Below are 21,574 nucleotides of genomic sequence, written 5' to 3' on the forward strand. Positions count from 1 at the left end.
AAAACTGTTAAAGAGCTAATTTATGAATTATAGATAGGACAAAAAACTGATTCTTTGTTTTTATTTTTCTACTATGTCTTCAAAATCAGGTGTGTATTTGACATATCTCAGTGCTGACAATCCACAGTTGAAGTGCTCAATAGTCACATACTGCTAGTGGCTAGTCTAATGGATAGTACAAGTCTGGACTTTTGGAAAACTAAACATTTTTCTTTTGAGTTTGCTTAACATATGAGTGTTCTCTTGGTGTTAGCCATATGGTATCTATGACTCTTGGGTTATATAGAGAATTCCTTTTTTAGTTCTATTTCTGGATCAGCTCAAAATTATAGTTTTTTTAAATTTTCTTTTTCAATAGTCTCTATCAAGTTTTCTTTAAAAATTTCTTAGCAAAGTGATCTTTCAAATTCAGGTTGTTAATACCTCTTTAAGACAGAGATAATCAGCATATGAAGTGCTCCCAGTTTAATTGACACAGGGCCTAGGACTTTCCAGCAACCCTGACCTCCTTGACTCAGACTAGATACTACTATTCTCCTACTCCTTCCTTAAGCCAGGGGAGTTTTTTTTTTTTTTTAAAGAATCAATTTCACTATTCAGTAAAGAATGCAAAAGTGTCCAGATATTTCCAAATGTGTTCACAGGAAGATAATTCTTTTACATAAGATATATTTGGGAACCAAAACTAGATTTTGTTAACAAAGAGTGGCCAAAGATCTGAGGTTCAAAAGGTAGAATCAGAATTAGAAAAGAACTATACTTTCAGACATAAATCCAAATAAAAACTATCCTGTTAGTCAGATCATACAAACTTATCTGTAGCCAGATTCCAGTTACCTTAAAGAAATAAATCTATTCCTATGAACTCATCTGCTTTGTTTTCAATTGGTTATAGTGGATCGATAAACCACAAATAAGCAATTAATTCTATACCTAGTATGGAGTCTTCTGGGGAGCATGGTTGCTTGAGCAATGAAAAAGCTATTCTATCCCACCCAGAGAAGTAGGAAGGAACACTGGGAGACAAAGCAGGATGAGCCAGAGAGCCAAGAGGGAGTAATCAGGAAGTGTGATTACTGTCCTAGCACATCTGGTAATTCTAGGGTAATCTTCTCTAGGGGTGGCCAAATTGCAGTTAAGAATATAGACTCCTCATGAACAACATAAACTGATGAATGAGAACAGATCCAATGACAGAGAAGCATCAATCAGACTGTCAAACCTCAGAGGGAAGGTAGGGGAGGGTGGGAGAAAGAGGGAGAGATCAACCAAAGGACTTGTATGCATGCATATAAGTCTAACCAATGGACACAGACACCAGGGGGGGGGGGATAAGGACACATATGTAATACCTTAATCAATAAAAAAAAATCAGTCACTAATATTTTTGATCACATGCTCTATACCCAACATTTTAGAATCTGTTTTGGGAAATAACAATGGCAGCATATAGAAGAAAAAAAGAATATAGACTCCTGGTCTCCAGTTGCCATAGACAATTTATAATAATAAAAGCATAATATGCTAATTAGACTGGACATCCTTCTGGATGACCTTCTGGATGAAGCTGGGGCTGCAAGGGAAGCTCGGGTCTCAGGTGCCTGCCGGCAGCCAGAGGGAAGCCCGGGTCCTGGGTGCTGGTGGGAAGCCTGGGTGCCAGAGGGGAGCCGGTGCTGCCAGCCGGGAGAAGGGAGGCCTACTCTTGCATGAATTTCATGCATCGGGCCTCTAGTTGATAATAAAGGTATAGATTTAATTCAAGAACACTCACCTTGAAAATCTTGGCTTTCCTAAATGGGTACTGTACAGCTTACACTAGAAAAATGTGTTCCCATATGAAAGCAGCGACCCACCAGATTTGTGGTAATTGGTAGCTTATGAATCTGCAGCATCAGATGTATAGTAGTCCTGTCAGAATAATTTCCACTCCCAGCTTATATTGTATATGTGGAATGCTACATGCCTCATCATTCCCATCGTTAGGACTTTCCTGGCTCCACAGCAGACCTACTAGCTCGAGGAGGCTGTACTGTACTGCTGCTACTTATGACTGCTTACTGTACCATCGGTTCCTCAGAGGCTCCTGAGGCTATTTTCAGGTCCCTGAGCTCAACTCTGTCCCTCCCTTACCTGTAGCCCACAGAGCTAAGACCATTTTAGGCATCTGAACCTTGAGAATAAAGCTCAGTCCTGGGGGCAGGGGAGAATGGGGCAAAAGAGGGAAGAGAGCAGCAAGAAAAGAGAAAACACAGAAGACAAAATTCAATATCAGAGTATTGAAGAACAGGGAGAGAGCTGAGTGGAGCCAGGAAGGTGGAGGGGGGGTCTACAAAAATAGTGTATATGTTTGAATGAAACATCTATTTCTAGACTTAGGATAAACAGAAATGTATTTTAGATATTAAGCATACTCTTAGAAAATTTATGTTTAAATGAAGATTCAATATTATCCTTAAATTGGGGTAATTTCATGGGCTATGAAATATAACATGTTATGGAAACACTAGAAGCCCAGCATGAGGCCTCGCCATGCTCACAGCCCTGCCCACCCATGCTAGTCTTTGGTTGTTATGGCAGTAGGGACAGTGGGTTTTTATAATATAGACTAGAAGCCCCATGCACAAAAATTTGTGCACTGGCGGGGGGGAATGGGGGTCCCTCAGCCCAACCTGTGCCCTCTCACAGTCTGAGACCCCTCAGGAGATAACCATCTGCTGGCTTAGGCCCTCTCCCCCGGTGGCAGATGGCACACCGGATCCCGTGGTGCCTGGCCCATCTCCCCCTGTCGCAGATGGCAGGCCCAGATCCCGCGCTGGGGAGGGCAGTGGTTCAGATCGTGCAGCTGCCCACCCCGCCCACCCTGCCATGCACATGGCAGGCCCAGATCTTGCGCTGGAATGGCCAGCGGCTGGGGATTGGGCTGCCTCCAGCCCCAGGTGGGGTGGCACAGCAGGATCTGCCTGCAGTATGCAAATTAGTCGCCATCTTTGTTGGGGGTTAATTTGCATATCACACTGATTAGCCAATGGAAGGCGTAGTGAAGGTACAGTCAATTACCATGTTTGTCTATTATTAGATAGAATTATTTTTCCCTTATTACCCACAGTGCAGTAGCTTAATTAGAAACAGGAACAAACAAGTGAAACATTTATTTACTTATTATTTGTTTTGACTTTCAATAGTATTTTTATTTTTTAATTAGAGTTGGCATACACTATTATATTAGTTTAAGGTGTACAACCTAGTGATTAGACATTAGAAAGCTTACTAACTTATCACCCTCATAAATCTAGTACCTACCTGACACCATATATAGTTATTATAATATTATTGACTACATTCTCTATGTTGCACTTTACATCCCCATGACTATTCTGTGACTATTAATTTGTACTTCTTAATCCCCTCCCCTTTTTCAGCCATTGCACTAATCCCACTCCCATCTTAAAGAAAACCCTTTAACATTTCTTGTAATACTGGTTTGTTGGTAATGAATTCCTTTAGCTTTTTCTTGTTTGGGAAACTATCTGTCTTAGATTCTAAATGATAGCTTTTCTGGGTGCAGTAATCTTAGTTGTAGGTCCTTGCTTTTCATCACTTTGAATATTCATTCCAATCCATTCTGGCCTGCAAAATTTATGTTGAGAAATCAGCTGACAGTCTTATGGGAGCTCCCTTGTAGGTAAAAAGCTACTTTCTGCTGATTTTAAAATTCTCTCTTTGTCTTTAACCTTTGGCATTTTAATTATGATGTGTCTTGGTGTGGGCCTCTTTAGGTTCATCCTGTTTGGGACTCTGAGCTTCCTGGATGTCTATTTCCTTCACCAGATCAGAAGCTCTACTACCCTAAAAATAAAAATTGGACTAAGGAAAGGACTCCAAGGGATCTGAAGAAAATATGTGATGCAGTATTGTGGGCTCCATTTATTTTTTTTTGGTTATTTTAGAGGTAAACTGAGAGTAATATTCCTTTGTACTGCTCTGGGTAGGGGTTGCAAAGCAACCAAACATCTGTACACTATGTGGTCATAAATCAATTAGATAGTTTACTAAGACAGATGCAGAAAGTGTAGCGTGGTGAAAGCAGATTGCTTTATCATGACTAGTGTGTCAGAGCCTGTTTTGCTCCCTCCATAACACAGAATGGGATGTGGAGAAATTTCTTGGGATAAGTGACACTGGAAGCCATGTAGCCCCAAAGAATGTGAGTAAGATGTGGTGTCATGGCCACATATCACTTGAGGCGGCCTTTTGGAACTCCAGAAGGTATGTTTGTAGGAAGCCTCATGGCACACCTAGGCTGAAATGAATATGAATAGAATATATTAAATTGACTGTTATATGGAGCACCCTATTGTTTAGGCAAAAGTTTTCTCAAGAAAATAAACTAGTAATAAAAATGACTCTAGGGATGGAGAAACACTAAATATTATGGATATCGTATACCATAAGGTAAATGGGGCATGAGATAATGATCTGTTCCCATTCAGAGGGCAACAGGAAAAGAACTGTCATTAGAAAAACAAGGATGAGAAGGAGGTAATGGAGGAAGTGGAGGAGAAAAAGAAGGATCAGAAGAACTCATTTATGTCTATGTATTATACATATACAGTAATGTGTATACATTTAAGGTACTGAACAAAAATTTTTATACTTAGTTTATTCACTCTTCAAAACAACAATAAGTAATAAAGAGAGATTGTACAGATGGAAAATCTTACAGGGTCTACTAGTAAAAGGATCTGAGAAGGCGGAAGACAGTATGTCTGCCACAGTTGCCAGAGAGTCAGGGGTGTTCAGGGTAAAGTATTCAACCCCAAAAGCCAAAGTTCTGAGGTAAACATCTATACATTGACCAGTCAACCCTTTACAACACAAGCCATGTAGGACTCTGTCAGGCTGAAACAGGAGACAGGATAGGAATCAATTTTCTTTGCAAATCAGGGGACAGGCAGATCTTTTTAAAGTCAACATATAGACTTTGTTTCTTGAGTGGCCAAACACTATCACTCTAAACCAGCTCCACTTTGCTAAGGCTTAGGAAGACCTTGGTTAAAAATTTGATCTAGGATATTTCCCAAGTAATCAAAAAGTCCAGGAAAGGGAGGTTTCCTTTGAAGCAACAAGAAATAAAAATCCACAGAGGAATATTTCTATTGTTGTCTGAGATATTAAGAAAAAGAAGAATCCGAACTCATTCCATGACTAGAAGTGAAATTTCCTTTCCAACATAAAAATAATTCCTGACTTTCATTGACAATTCCAAAGATGGACCTGATCCCTTTTACCTCTTACAGATTCCTCAGGAGCTTTAGAATTCCCTGCTTGATCTCCTTGGTTCTCACACCATAAACAATGGGGTTCAGAGCTGGGGGGATCAGGTGGTGCAGGATGTTGAGCAGGATGGGGACATCTGGGGGGATTCTCTTCCTGGCCAGGTTAGTGATGACCAGAACCAGCAGGACTGTGCTGAAGAACAGGATGAGGATGAAGTGGGAACCACATGTGCTCAGGGCCTTGGCCGCAGCACCCTCAGCCTTGATCCTTAGCACAGCTCTCAGGATGAAGGAGTAGGAGAGAACAATAAGGATGAGGTCAGAGCCCAGTAAAGTCCAGGCTGTCAGAAGCTGGTAAAGTTGATTGAAGGTGATATCATCACAGGAGAGTTTGGACACAGACAAGTTAGTGCAGATGCAATTCTTGATGATGTTCTCTGCACAGTATCTGAGTCTGGAAGAAAGGATTGGAACAGGAAGAAAAAACATGGCATTTCGGGCTACAACAAACATGGTAGCCCTAGCCACAAATTGATCAGTGATGATGGATGGGTACCGTAGTGGGTGGCAGATGGCCACATAGCGGTCATAGGCCATGACCATGAATGTGCAGGACTCCATGGCAAGGAAGCAATTCATGATGAACATCTGGAGGAAGCAGGCAGAGAAGCTGATGGACCTGAGGTCAAACCAGAACATGGCCAGGACTTTGGGGATGACGGTGAGGCAAAGCACCATGTCCAGCAGAGAGAGGAGGCTGAGAAAGTAGTACATGGGCTCATGCAGTGAAGCCTCTAGCCGGATGGTGATCAGGAGTGTGGTATTGGCCCCCATGGCCAAAAGGAAGAGGAGGCTGAGGGGCAGAGACAGCCAGTGCTGCCAACTCTGGTAGTTAGGGAAGCAGATGAGGAGGAATTCAGAGACTGGAGCAGTGGAGTAGTTGCTGGGTGATGTCATGAAAAAAATCCTGAACAAGCTAGAAATTCAGAGTCCCTAAAAATGAGAACAGAATATATCACCATTGAAAGTATATGCTCTAAGATGCAGTAGAACTCAGTTTCCATTGGGGCTCTCAATCTGTCCCAATAGAGTTTTTAAATCATCATCATCATCATCATCAATCATCACTGACATTTAACTCAACAATTTTCATGTGCTAGGCATTACGCAGAATGTTTATATTCACAATCTCACTATCATTTAAAAACATTTAAGAGTAATTAATATTATACTAATTTCACAGATAATGAAAGAGGGAGCAGAGTAGTCTGAACTAAATCAGAGAGCCAGTAGTGGTAAAGAACCAGGGAATCTGACTCTTGTGTTCATGCTTCCAGCCACCACACAAGATTTGCACTCAACTAGAACAATTACTTAACTAAGCCCTCCTTCCTACAGTGTAGAAAAGATAGCTGTATGGGGAGCTCTGTTATCTGACTCCATACAACTGGACAGAGCCCAACATCGGGAGTCTATATTTTCACTCATTAGGAAATATTGAGCTAGAGGTAGAGCAGCCCTTGACTCCTACCAAAGACAGTGATTTCTTTCAGTTCGGAAGAGGATTTTAGTTTAAAGGCATAGCATTTATAATTCTCTTGCTAGATTATTTGCTTTTGTGTCTCTTTGTGAAGGTTCAATAGTGTCTTCTCTGGTTTAGATCCTTCAGAAGAACCCAACTCTGGTGACAGTTAGTATTGAGGGGCACACTGAGATGTTTTCCAAAGGCAGAATGGAAGCTAGTTAGTGAGTTGATATAGTCATATAAGATTACATAGAAATCCATTAACCTGGTAATAAAAAAATCATCTGATTGCCTGTTTGGTGTTGCTCAGTGGTTGAGTGTTGACACATGAACCAGGAGGTCATGGTTTGATTCCAGGTCAGGGCACATGCCTGGGTTGTGAGCTCAATCACCAGTGCAGGAGGCAGCCGATCAATGATTCTTTCTCATCAGCGATGTTTCCATCTCTCTTTCTCCATTTATCTCTCTGAAATCAATAAAACATATTAAAACTTGTATATGATTTCTTGGAGCAAGGATCCACTATTTCTAGCCTATGGAATTTGTGTTCTGTCTACTTAGCTGCTTTAATTCCAGTTGTTTATCCAGTTGGTACTGTCTTATTTTCCTCACTGCTAAATAAAGAACAGGGTGGCCAAGTGCTAGGAAGGGTAATAGTTAAGGGGTGCACAGCAAAGGAAAAGGAAAAAAAACTGGGAGTCATGGCAGGAGGAAGGAGGGAGCCCAGGAGGCATATAATCAGTATAGTTGAGATTACTGATACTGCTCACCCATCCCATCTGATAGTCTCTTTTAGGACAGTGAAATGTGAATGAAAACATATCAAACTCTAGCTGTCAGAGAACATAAGATCCCAGGACTTTCATTTTGAATATCCCAGACTTTCCAAATACAGTGTACACACACACACACACACACACACACACACACACACACACACACATGGCTCTGGGGTTCTAACAGTGGTAGGGACAATTATGTATCAGATCTGTCCTGTAATTTCATATGTGATTGGGGAAATGACCCTCAGTGTGAATCAGAGATATAGAAAGAATAGACGGCATACTCCCATTTTCTGAAAAGACTTCTCTTTTCTAATAACCTCAGTTCTAGATCTTCAGAGTGACTCCACCTATTTGAACAAGCCATAAAATAGTCAGTGCCTTCTCTGTATCTGGTCTTAATGTTAGGCATAATCATGTATAGCATGGATTTAGAAAAAAGTTTCTAATAACTTAATAGAAGAAAAAGCATTTAAAATAAAATATAGTTGTTGCTCTAATAAAGATGATCTGACAAACAGTGGGAAAGGGATGGAAGTAAAGATGAATAAAGCTATGGTTAAAAAGTTGGCCTCAGATACATTTCAAATCTTCCTTTTAAAATTCTCCTATGACCCTGATATCCATTTAAACTGCATGGTGCCTAGTTTTCTCATTTATGAAATAAATAAGTGATATTTAAGTTTAAGACGTTGTTGTGTTCTATTAGACCCAGAGACATAACAAGCTGGGAGCATCAGAAAAGAAAAGGAAAAAAGAGGCAACATTCACCTGAGGGAAAAGAACTATTCTTGTAGACAGTGGTAAGAGAAGAAAGGCCTACCTACATGGATGTTTAGTAATGATTAGTGATGAGGTGTAGGTGCTGGTAGATCCTAGTTCTTTGGGGCAAGGAGTTAGGAGACCAGAGTGTCAGCAGACAATGATCAAACACTCAGCCATGTGAGGTCCACCAGGTAGCAGTAGATGTCATGTACACTGTAAGGAACCACAGAAGATTTGAAACAGAGAGTTTATGTGCTATGAGACAAAGGGTAATCATACAGAAGGTATGAATAGTCCACAGAAGGAGTGATTACAGTCTGAAAAAAGACTTTACAAGTGGAGAAGAAAGGAAGTATTTGAGGGGTGGGAGGACTACAGAATTTAGTGTAAGAAAAGTTGAGGGAGCAGAGAAAGACTGGAGTTAAGAATATCACTGATGGTCTTTGAACTGATACAGGGAAGAAATATCCCTTTCAGACTTCCTATAGTACAGATATATTCTTTTGGGTAGTAATACAATTTCTGCTTTGTGTTAGAGTCCCTTTTAAATTTCTTAATAGCTGTGTCCATTTTTACCCTCTCTCTCTGTATCGACTCAGTGAAACTGGTCTCCTGATCTGAGAAATGAAGGATTTTGGCTATCTGAGCATTGTTTTGATTTCAATGCTCAAATTCCATCAGTTTGTATCTATGGACTGATATTCATAAAGGTGCTGTTGTAGTGGTTCCTTGTTCTAAGCGCTAATGAAAAATTCATGTACTCTGACATAAGATACTGGCTGTCTGGAAATATGAGAAAAGTACTGAATTAACCAAAATTACAGCAGAAGATCCAAACCCAGCTATAATTCCTAGAAAAAGAGTGATCACCTTGGCTCATAGATGAATTTAGGCTAGGGTAGAAAGGAAGATTCTGACTCAACCAGACACAGAGCCTTGACCTCCTAGCCATGATGTGGGTGGGAGTCTTTGAGTCTACAGACGTTCTGGGCACAACTACTCTGTATTGTCACAGAATGACTCAGCCTCAGCTCTGAGTGAAATAACAGCTTTAGGTCAGTTTGTGCCAATCATACTCGTACCAGGATTTAAGCATTTTGGCAGCTTTGTCATCTATTGAGAATTCAATTTCCTGTACATACCAGTTTCTACCTTCATCATTATCAACTTCATCATCATGTTCCTGATCCCAACCTGAGACTCACCGTCTTCAGAAGCCTGCACAGCTGCTGTTTCTGGCTCTTGGAAAAAGCACTGAGACTGGCCCTTCCAAAGGCTCTAGAGGCTGTTTTTATGGGCCCTGGCTCCACGCTACTCCTTCCCTCCTCATTGTTTACAGGACATGTGTCCTAGTTAGACACCTGTACCCCGAGTCTCTGGTCTATTTCCCAAGAGAGTATATTATAAAAAGCTTAATTCAGCATTGTGAATAGAGAGAGGGAGGGGGGCTCAAAGGCTCTTGGGGAATCTAAATAAAGAAGAAGAAACTCTGGGAAAAGAATGGGGGAAGTTGAGTGATGAGGATGTCTTCAGGAAAAGTTTATATGGATAGACCTGTGGGTAAGGACTGGAATAACCTATCCTCAGCCCTGTAACTCTGTAGAGGGAGATTATAGAGGAATATCCCCAGCAATCAGAGGAGCATACTTCTTTCTCAAAGGACAACTGAGGCAGGCAGGGAGCACTTTCCCTCTGAGCTCTTCTCCTGCAATGGGAACATTAGTCTGGACCCAAGTAAATCCCCTGGAGTGACCTTGTCTACACACATGGTCTAATGTTTACATTTTACCTTTATGGCCTTTTTTTTTTTTTTTTTTGGTCTAAACTCTGTTTCCTCTGGAGAGCTGTAGAAATGCAACTGTTAACAGTACTCACTTTCCACAGAGTAACACTTAGCATTGATTCCTTGGGAAAACAGTGGAATTGCCACTAGTATAGCCACCATTCTGAATTGATGCATAATAGGACCTGGAAAATAGCCTCTCCTGTTAAGGTCTCCAGATGATTGTTAGGACAGGAATATTCAGGCGAAAGTTAGGATCTTTTGTGCTTTGGACGCAGGAATCCTGGAGACAGGAGAGCAAGTGGAGTCTGGTTCTAGGTCTTACACTTTCCTACTCACAACTTCAAGGTAGAGATGTAGACGGAATGTAATCCTATTCCCTCTGTGCACTAATTTCTCTTCTGCCCTACCTCTATCTTGTTACCTAGAGGTTCTGTATAAAGCATCAAAGACTTTGGTAGCATCAAATAAAGTTGATTGACATTTCAATGAAGAAAACTATTACATGAGTCAATCTTCATTCAATCAAAGTATGTTGTTAAAGCATGCAGTTTACATTGGGCAAAATATCTTGGTCCTCAAGCTTTTTAAAAATAAATAATCCCTCTCCACTCTCAAATCATAGGATGTAACAAAGAGACAACTAGAGGCTTAAGTTTGAACCCTTGTCCTACCATTTCATGATTAGTTCTCTTTGGACAACTGCATAAGTTCTCAGAAGCACAATTTTCTCATTTTAAATATGGGGATATTGAACCTTTTCACAGAGGGGTGTTTAAAGAATAAAATTGTTTTTACATTTTCATTGAGTTAACATTAGGACCCTATTTTGTTCAAAGCACTTTACTACAGGTTAGACAGAATGGTACATCAAAGAATGGTTTCTGCCACTTTAGAGAAGGAGAGTAAAACTTAAATTAGACCAGGAATTACACTAGTGCTCTTGCTGGTTTGGCTCAGTGCATAGAGCATTGGCCTGTGGACTGAAGGGTCCTGAGTTTGATTCCAGTCAAGGATACATGCCCAGGTTGGGAGCTCGATCCCAGTAGGGGGCATGCAAGAGGCGGCCGATCAATGATTCTCTCTCATCAATGATGTTTCTATCTCTCTCTCTCCCTCTCCCTTCCTCTCTGAAATCAGTAAAAATATATTTTTTAAAAAAAGAATTACACTAGTAATAATAATACAACAATACATCTTTGTTTTATAAATATGTTTTCTTCATTTATTAGTTGAGTTTTATTGTATCAAGTTGATATTATAAGAAATATTTAGTATAATTTTGAAAAGTTAATTGGAAAAACCTTAACTTATTTCTGATTTTAATAGAAGATATATAGTTAAAAAAAGAATTGTTCCGTGTTAATAAACAGGATTTTGTCCTAACTGGTTTGGCTCAGTGGATAGAAAGTCAGCCTGCAGACTAAGGGTCTCAGGTTTGATTCCAGTCAAGGGCACACACTTGGGTTGTATGCTCAATCCCTGTTTCCTTGTTGGGGTGTGTGCAGGAGGTAACCAAACAATATGTTTCTCTCATATTAATGTTTCTCTCTTTCTGTTTCTCTCCCTCCCTTCCATTCTCTTTAAAAATCAATGGAAAAATATCCTCAGGTGAGGATGAGCCAAAAACAAAACAAAACAAACAAACAAAAGACACACACACACACACAAAACAGAATATTTATCTTGTTCTACAATTTAAAAAATAATTTACATTTTACATTTTTTTACTAGCCTCAAAATTCATGGAGTTTACTGTATAACATTCATGCATTAATTTATGTATTTTCTAATGCTGAAACATTATTTTTCTCTGTAATTATTCTATGTAAAAAGAGTCTGATACTCTTAGTTGTTACATAATATTAGTGAAAAAAATTATCACTTTGAAGTCAATTTTAATTTATGTAAACTGACATTAATAGTGGTATCTCTTTTTTAGGATTATTTTGAAAATTAAATGAATAGAAATAAAGCACTTGGCATTCAGTAAAACCTCTTTTAATTATATATATTATATTATTTAAAAAATATATAGCCAAATTAGCTTGTTAAATTTATTTATAATTTTGTACCTGAATTTCTATATGTGGAAAGAAAAATTTGTATTTTTATTTCTTCTGAATTTTTTCTTCTGTATTTCCCCCTTTTCCCCTATTTTCTGAACAGAATAATGTTCAGAAAATTTTCTAAAATGATTTTGAAAGCTTTGCAAATTTTTTAGTATGGTGAGAGAGTTCACAAGAAACATGCAAAGCTATCATGGCTTCACATCTTACTTGGAGGAAAATCTGCAAAGACTTTTATTTGGTCATCTTCCTTCATAGTTTTGATTTGCTTAGATTTTGAAATCTTGTTGGTGTCAATATTGTAATTTTTATTTAGAAAATAATCATTTTACCATTTTTCTTTATATATTTATACAAAGCATAACTTCTTCAGTTCATTTCCTCTCAGTTTACATTACTGTCACCTTAGCACTATTCTCTGCATATTCCTTGCTTGCTCATCCTACCTTGAGTGTCAACCAATTAGAAGACAATTTCTTATTTTTCAGTTTCTAGAATAAACCCCCCTCCCCAAATCAAATCTGATCTAGCTTCCATACTCTAATGAGAATGACTTTATGCAATCTGAGTAGCCACTCTTTCAGTCTGTCCTAAAACTCACCCTAACAAGGGAATGGGGTTCTACTGAGTCCTCAAGCCAAGGTAGAGCTGTCTTAACTCTTCAGGCTTTATAGTCTCCTGACTGAAAGACCCTCTGACCAAGGTAAGGGCTGCAAGTCTATGAAGAGCCCCAAGCACTGGGATAATCTGGAGCTGGAGACCTTACTTCGTACCAGTGACTGCACTAGGATTGGATTTGGTAAACTAAATCTAGATGTGCTAGAACTAGCCACCACACTAGAAATACATTTGTTTATTTCCAAATCTTTTAATGTTTGCAAGGTGCAAAATTTTTCACAACAGTTTTTTTTTTTTTGAGTTCACAGTGACAAGTTAATATTGCTTTATAGCATTTTATTGGCAAGGATACTGGAGCTCAAAGAGCTCTATGTGAAATTCTCAGGTTTTAGTCAAGGGTAAAGCATGAATTTAAATCTGGGTCTTATGACTCCTGGTTAATTTCTTTACCATTGTATTCTGCTGGGTTTTCACAAAATTGCACATCATTTTTAAGGCATGAATTTCAGCTTCTGACATGTGAATGAAGAGCATCTCTGTGTGAAGGGAAATTATTCAAAGCAGTTATTTCAAGGCATGACTTTTTGGAAACCCTTTCCTCCCTTTAGAAGTTTTGTACTACCAATGGGTTTAGATGTGAGGTAATTTTTGTACCTTTCTGTGGCAAAGTAGTGAGATTGTTTAGGAATATTTTAGCTATGCCTTGCAAAGGGGTGTACAAATTATGAGGAATGGAGAAAATGTAATGTGATTGGCTTGTGTGGGAATGCCAGAGGAGTGTAATAAAAGTATTTTCCTCTGGCCGAAACCGGTTTGGCTCAGTGGATAGAGCGTCGGCCTGCGGACTGAAGGGTCCTGGGTTCGATTCCGGTCAAGGGCATGTACCTGGGTTGCGGGCATATCCCCAGTGGGGGATGTGCAGGAGGCAGCTGATCGATGTTTCTCTCTCATTGATGTTTCTGACTCTCTATCTCTCTCCCTTCCTCTCTGTAAAGGATCAATAAAATATATTTTAAAAAAAAAAAGTATTTTCATCTGTTTTGATCTCATGATTGTTTTCATGAACTATTGTGGAAGATCCTTGTGGGACTCAATGTCAATAACTTATTATTTCTTTTTTCTTTTTTTGTTAATCCTCCCTGAGGATTTTTCCCCCCATTGCTTTTCAGAAAGTGGAAGTGAGGGAAGGAGGGAAGGAGAGAGAGAGGAAGAGAGAGAGAGAGAGAGAGAGAGAGAGAGAGAGAGAGAGAGAGAAACATCGTGTCCTAGCTGGTTTTGTTCAGTGGTTAGAATGTCAGCCCAAGGACCCAAGGGTCACGGGTTTGATTCCCAGTCAAGGGCATGTACCTTGGTTGTAGGCTAGATCCCCAGCTCCAGTTGGGGTGCAAAAGGGAGGCAACTAGTCGATATGTCTTTCTGACATTCATGTTTCTCTTTGTCTTTCCACCCCTCCTCCCTCCCCTTCACTGTCTCTAAAAAAAAAAATTTTCAATGGAGAAACATTGATGTGAGAGAGACACATCAACTGGTTGCCTCTGGCACCTGCTCATACCAGAGGCAGGAAACAAAGCTGAAACCCAAGTACGTGCCCTTGACCAGGAATCAAACCTGAGACCCTTCCTTGCATGGGCCGACACTCTAACCACTTCGACACACTGGACAGGGCAGTGTCAATAACTTTTAGGGTTAAACATCCTTAGCACACGCTCTCTTATCTGTTTTGTTCTAACCCCATAGATTATAGGGTTGAGAGCAGGAGGAATAATTACGTACAGATTGGCCAGAAGTATATGGATGTAATGAGGGATGTTATGACCAAAACGATGTGTCATGAAGGAGAAAAGGGCTGGCAGGTATAACGCTAACATGACACAGACATGGGAGCCACATGTGCTGAGAGCCTTGTGCCGGGCATCCCAGGATGGGAGATGGAAGACTGCTCGGAGGATTTGAACATAGGAAAATCCAATTACAGAAAGGTCAATGTATCCCACTGAGAAAGCAATCAAGCCATAGATAACATTGACCCTAATACTGGCACAAGCCAATTTTGCTAAGCCCATGTGTTCACAATAGGTGTGAGGGATAATGCGCACACCACAGAATGGCAATCTCAGAATGAGAAATATGAATGGAGTCACAAACACCAAAGTCCTGACTATGATGAATAGGCCTAGGATGGCTATCACCTTATTGGTGAGGATTAAGCTATATCTGAGGGGGTTGCAGATGGCAATATAGCGATCTATGGCCATGACCGTCAGCACCACGGACTCCAGGCCAGTGCATATATGGATAGTGTACATTTGTGTGATGCAAGCACCAAATACAATGTCCCTGAGGTTGAACCAGAAAATACCCAGCATTTTGGGGATGGTGGCTGTGGACAAGCCAAGATCAGTGAAGGCCAACATGGCCAAGAAGTAAAACATGGGTTGGTGGAGGCTGCGTTCAGTCTGGATCACAAAGAGGATAGTGATGTTCCCCAGGAGGGCTATTAGATACACTGCAAAGAAGGGGAAGCCAATCCAGATGTGCACATCTTCCAGCCCTGGAATGCCCATCAGAAGGAAGGAAGGAGGGTGGAACTGGGTATTGTTGGTATGCAGCATATCGGTGCAAATTGGTTATAGACACATTTCTTGCAGGAGTTTTCTGTCTTCCAGTGAGAAAACCTAACCTCCTTTATAGAATGATGCCTATTTTCTGGAGAAACAGAAAAGCCATTCTTTAATTCCATAATACAGCAGAGGAGACCTAGAGAGGGAATAGGGGCCACAGTTAAAAAGACACTCTCACCTCAAAGTATTTGCTTCACCTATGTAGAAAACCATACAGAAAATATTCAAATACAACTCTGCACTTCTCATGTCTTTCTTCCCTTCAGTCTCTAAGGAAAAACCTGTGTATTGCATTAAATTCACAAATATCTGTTGTCAATCATATCTGTTAATCAGGAAGTTAAGCATAAATATGATGGTGTGTGTGTGTGCACGTGTGTGTAAAATATCACTGGACTGGAATTGAGGTAGAGATAATGACTCAGCTGGTCTAGTGGTTCAAGGCAATGACATATTCTTTCAAAGTATGAAAAATTAAAAAAAAATCTCTGTGGGAGAGAACCCAGTAAAAGTGAAGGACTGGATAGTTGGTGTTTGGATCTGAGTTAAGGAATTGAATTAAAACATTTAGACATGTTAGGAGACTATTATATAATTACAGCAAAACAGCAATTTCTCCTAGAACTTCAAAGTCTTAGTTCCTGGGGTATGCTTTCCTGAGGAAGTGTTAACTAAACTGATAACTGATGGATGAGAATTCACTAAGAAGTGGAAGAGGGAATTGAGCAGAGAAAATATTTCTAGTTCATTGGAACAGAGGATGCAGAGACTGTGCAACGGGATTATATAGGTCCATGTGGTTGATTTTAATGAGTTTTGTCTTCATCCTAGAAACAACAGGAAGAAACAGGGATTTTAAGCTGCAGTGTAGCATGATCAAATTTGCATTTCAAAAATATCACTCTGGCTGCACTGTCAAAAATTATTAAAGGCAGCAAGTGCATTTGTAATCAGATCAGTTAGGTTATCACTGGTGCCCAGGTTGAAGACAATGTTATCTTGTATCATGTTGTTAGTGACTGCTTGGAGCAGGTCAACTTTCTAAGTGTTTAATAGAATTAGTTTTCAGAAATAGCTACCAAACCTATTTTTCTTCCCCTTCACATGTAATGTGTTAATTAAGATGTTTATAATATTGTATATAACTTTTTCTATAATTATTTCCTCTTCACCAATGGACCTCAGTGCTTTTCCTTCGGACAACATGTGACTGATCAATACAAAGTGGGGCAACAGTAGGTTTACTGTTGTGAGTATGCAGAACAGTTTATTCTTGTATTATTATTTATGAATTATTGTATTATTTTCCATTTGAACAACTGTAGACTTACCTTTTCCCCAGCCTGTATAATCCCATTAGTAAAATGTGGTTGAGTAGTAGTGATTCACACCATAAGCTTTTTTATGTTTAATAAGCTTGTCCATGTATATTTTCTTCTTTTTAAAATATACTTTTTAACTGATTTCAGAGAGGAAGCGAGAGGAAGAGAGAGATAGGAACATCAGTGATAAGAAGGAATCATTGATCAGCTGTCTCCTGCATGCCCCACACTGAGGTTCGAGCCCACAACTGGGGCATTCCCCTGACTGGGAATCAAACTGTGACCTCTTGGTTTATAGGTTGACACTCAACCACTGAATCATGCTGGCTGGACAACAACCAATTCTTCCATGTATATTTTCTAAGTTGGCCTTTACCAGGGGGCTCTGTGCAGAAGTAGGGAGGGGGAGTGAGGACTTATACATAGTTAGAGAAGTCCTCTGTTAATTCCTTGTGGTGGCACTTGGGGTGGGCAGGGAGGGTGGAGGTTATTAACATGTCTCGATTTTTTATATTTATTTTGTTATTGCTTCCAATTACTTGCATTTTATTCCTTCTATATTTAGGATCATCTACAAACTTACCACCACTACCACTCTCTGCCCTCATCTGTTATATTATAGAAGTTTCTAGTTATTAATCTTTAATATATATGACAAATATTTATAGAGTATGCTAGTATTTTGCTTCTTGGTCTCACACATAGTAATTCTTTCATTTTTTAATAGTCCTCACAGGGAAATGTTTAAAAAGGCGCCTTGGTATTCTAAATATACTACAAATTCAGAATTCTTCTGGTCAATAAGCTTGTTGTCCTTGGCAAAATGTATTATCTACCTAGGTCACTGCCTCTGTGACCACCACTATCATTACTATGGCCATGGTTGATGAAGTCATCTTTACCTTTTCTTGGTTTAGTCATTTTTTAATGTTTAATAAACTCTTCCATGTATATTTTCTAAGTTTACCTTTACCATAAATCTCTGAGGTTCTCTCTTCCTCTCCCTTTCTGAACCTCTCTCTTTCCTTTCAGACACTCAATTCTTGGGGTAAACTGATCTTCTACTAGGGACTGGTTTCTATTCTTTGTAGCAAAAATGGATAAGCTCTTTTTCCAGGTGCTCAGTCTTCCCATCTCTCAACCCTCTATTTCCATTTCTAAACATACTGTAACTTCCTCCTACTGGGATGACTGTGCCCAGTGTGAGAAGTTCTCCTCTGAGGTGACAAAATAGAAGTAAGCAGGGAAGAAAAGGCCTCATTTGTGCTCGCTAATAAGAGTTAGCATTGGTATTTTCCTTCGTGTTTGCAAACAACATTCTTTATTCATATATCTGTATCTCCATGGATGTTCCTGGGTTTGTTGATAGCTGTTTATTGTGTTTTACTGTGGGCTTCTGTGTTAGCAAATGACATGCGGTGATAAATCTAGTTATTGTCAACATAACTCCTTTCTCTTTGGCTACATTGCTTGGAGATGGCTCTATCTAAATACTCTGGCCAATTCACAGGAGCTCCATCACTCACACAAATCACTTTAGTTACTTTCACTGTGAACCCTCTTTCAGCACAACCAGGAGCTGACTCACTTACCTCTGCCCAGCATCTGAGAAATCATTTGCGAAGAACTGCAATCGGATGCCACAGACTGCAACCTGAATGTGACTGCATTCTCAATAGCCAGGGCCAAGGAGTTATACTGAACTCTAGTCCCTTGGGAAGGATCTCCACACAGTGGGTTGTGTCCCTGGGCAGAAAATTTCCATATTCCTGAGGATCAAGCTCTATGATTCTGGTCAGAGATACCTTCTGGTTATAGATGATTTGGAATTTGCATCATGCAGCAAGTATCCTCCCCAAATAAGTCCCAGGAGTCTAGTCAGTCAGAGGCATAATGGCCGATACTTTAAACCTCACTATGGTACCACCTGAATAGCTACTTATGAAAGGCAGTCAGTGAACACAGGGCAAGAGCACCATAGAAAAACCCCACTATCTCCTCAGAAATATATGTACACTCAGTAAATGGCAGAGCCAGAATTCTAATGTAAGTTTCCAAATCCTGAGCTATCCCTGTTTTAAGAATTGCATTAGATAATTTGTTGTGAGAATATAGTGCTTTGAATATTATGTATAATATTATTAAAAACATGAAGATAAATATAATTACACAAAGGAAAACCAGCTTATCATACATACTAAGAACATGACTTTTTGTCCACTTATTTGTTCTGTGACCTTGGACAATTTAATTTGCCATTTGAAGCCTTGATTTTCTTACAGGCAAAATGAGAAAAATTACATTGACTTACTAGAGGCCCGGTGCATGAAATTCGTGCATGGGTGTGTGTGTGTGTGTGTGTGTGTGTGTGTGTGTGTGTGTGTCCCTCAGCCCAGCCTGCACCCTCTCCAATCCAGGACTGCTCACCTGCCTGCCTGCCTGATTGCCCCTAACTGCTTCTGCCTGCCAGCCTGATTACCCCCTAACCACTCCCCTGCCAGCCTGATCGACACCTAACTGCTCCCCTGATGGCCCAATTGCCCCCAACTGCCCTCCACTGCCAGCCTGGTCACCCCTAACTGTCCTCCCCTGCAGGCCTGGTCACCCCCAACTGTCCTCTTTTGCAGGCCTGGTCCCTCCCAACTGCCCTCCCCTGCTGGCCATCTTGTGTTCACATGGAGGTAGCCATCTTTGACCGCATGGGGGCCGCCATCTTGTGTGTTGGAGTGACAGTCAATTTGCATATTACCTCTTTATTAGATAGAATAGGATTGTTTTTAGTCATATAATAGGATAATGCCTAGAAAGTAGCCAGCAACTGTTTATTATAAATTAAATAATAAACAAATATCTTCCCTGTGGTAATAGCTGAGCGATGTTGAACACATATCTTAACTTCTCTGAGGCTTATGTTACTCCTATAGATTCAAAAGGCTAATGAAAATGACCATACACATTTCACATGCCCCCCCCCCCCCAATTAAGTGAGAAAATGCATTTAACTAAAATAGCAGCATTTAAAAACAGATCAAAACTATTATTAAAATTGATATCACCTTTATTGCTTATATGAAACAGATGTGTTTTTTTGGTGTGGATTTTCAATAGAAAAACTAGTTACTTTTTAGTTCACTAGATTGCTCATATAAACAATTCATTTAAGAATGTATTTAATTTCACCACTAGATGTCAGTAATGCTCATATGACAAGCAAATATTCCTTGACCCAACCTACATTTACTAAGCTTCTCCCATGAGTTAGATAACACACTAATTAGGCTCAATGAATATAAGCTAAATCAATATAAGTGCTTGTCATTTTAGCATTTTATTTAATGGTCAAATCATCTACATTCTTGAACAAATAACAGAAGATCTCATGTGAGCTATCAGGAAGGCTAACTTAAGTTTTCAAGATATTTTACATATATATCTTTATGTATACAACTCCAAAGTTAATAACCATCTTCTCTCCAGGGAGCCTTGATTTGTTTTGTAATAAATGAATTTAAAGAAAAAACGTTAATGCCTCTTCTTAATTATTTATAATACTAGAGGCCTGGTGCATGAAATTCATGAACTGGGGGGCGGGGGGAATCCCCTCAGCCCAGCCTGTGCCCTCTTGCAGTGGGAGCCCTCAGGGGATGTCTGACTGATGGCTTAGGCCCGGACATACGGCAGTTGGACAACCTTAGAACTGCCACAGAGGCAGGAGAGGCTTCCGACACCACCGTTGCACTTGCCAGCTGGCTTCTGCACTCAGCCAGCTTCTGGCTGTGTGGTGTTTCTCCTGTGGGAGTGCACTGACCACCAGGGGGAAGCTCCTGTGTTGAGCGTCTCCCCCCTGGTGGTCAATGCATGTCATAGTGACCAGTCATTTTGCAGTTTGGTCAATTTGCATATTAGCCTTTTATTATATAGGATTCTCTACAAAATCTGATATATCTGGCTATATATTTTTGTATCAATGTTTTTAAATTTCATTATCAGTTAAAGCTTTAGAAAGCTCAATATTTTCCTCAATACCCATAAATCTTATAAAACATATAAAAATACTCCTCGCATACCAGTTTTTCCCCCCTTTATCCTACTTTGGGCCCTAGGGAGAGAATACTCTAAAATTGTGTGAGAGTATCTAGGAATACAAACATAGAACATGGATGGCAATTACATGACTATTTTATTCCATCTTTTAAAAAATTTTAATCCCCAAGGAAACATGCTAGTTTTGATTTCAAAGTGTATTTGTCCACATGATTTTTAAAAAATATGTATTATTTTAGATAACTGTCTAACAGGATAAAAAGGAATTTAAATCTCTTCTACGGGAACTCTATGAACAAAAAGAGAGACAGTAAGGTGAGTAATTATTAGACAACTGTGGCTCTATATTCATTACATGTCTTTTCCCACTCCACTACCACTGTATATTATGCCTGGGACCAATATTTTTGTCAGGTCACTGACCATTTGACTAAAAAAATGTCTTACAAAATTCATGGATCTATGTGCTATATAATAATTTATTAATGAAAACAGACTAATGGGTAAAAATAATTATATATTTGATTGTTGTTCAATCTCTGTACGTAAAGATTCTTTCTAGTGTTCAGGCATTTTTCCTTTTCTGTTTAGTCTCATAAACCATCTCTTTATATTTTTTTATTGTCAAAATAGATCATTTCTGGACATTTCAATTCTGCTACAATAAAACTGTAATTACTTACAATAGCTTTCAGAACAATATAAATCATCTTACTTCTAGCATTTCCAAATTCTATTTATTCATTAGGGCAGTGTTTCTCAGGCTCTA

General features: G+C 39.5%; 2 protein-coding genes across 2 annotated transcripts; both read right to left on the reverse strand.

The window, feature by feature from the left end:
• Nucleotides 1–5,291: 5,291 nt before the first annotated feature.
• Nucleotides 5,292–6,233, reverse strand: LOC308524114 (olfactory receptor 56A4-like; the record flags this gene model as incomplete). The annotated part of the gene is made up of 1 exon (XM_081098265.1): nt 5,292–6,233. One exon carries the CDS (start codon nt 6,231–6,233, stop codon nt 5,292–5,294), a length of 942 nt encoding a protein of 313 aa, XP_080954391.1.
• An 8,255-nt stretch (nt 6,234–14,488) lies between these two features.
• Nucleotides 14,489–15,430, reverse strand: LOC308524111 (olfactory receptor 52E5; the record flags this gene model as incomplete). The annotated part of the gene is made up of 1 exon (XM_081098262.1): nt 14,489–15,430. The coding sequence occupies one exon, from the start codon at nt 15,428–15,430 to the stop codon at nt 14,489–14,491; it is 942 nt and encodes a 313-aa protein (XP_080954388.1).
• Nucleotides 15,431–21,574: the final 6,144 nt, after the last annotated feature.

This window comes from Myotis nattereri (assembly GCF_964212035.1).
Source record: "Myotis nattereri genome assembly, chromosome: 9".
Classification (NCBI taxonomy): domain Eukaryota; kingdom Metazoa; phylum Chordata; class Mammalia; order Chiroptera; family Vespertilionidae; genus Myotis; species Myotis nattereri.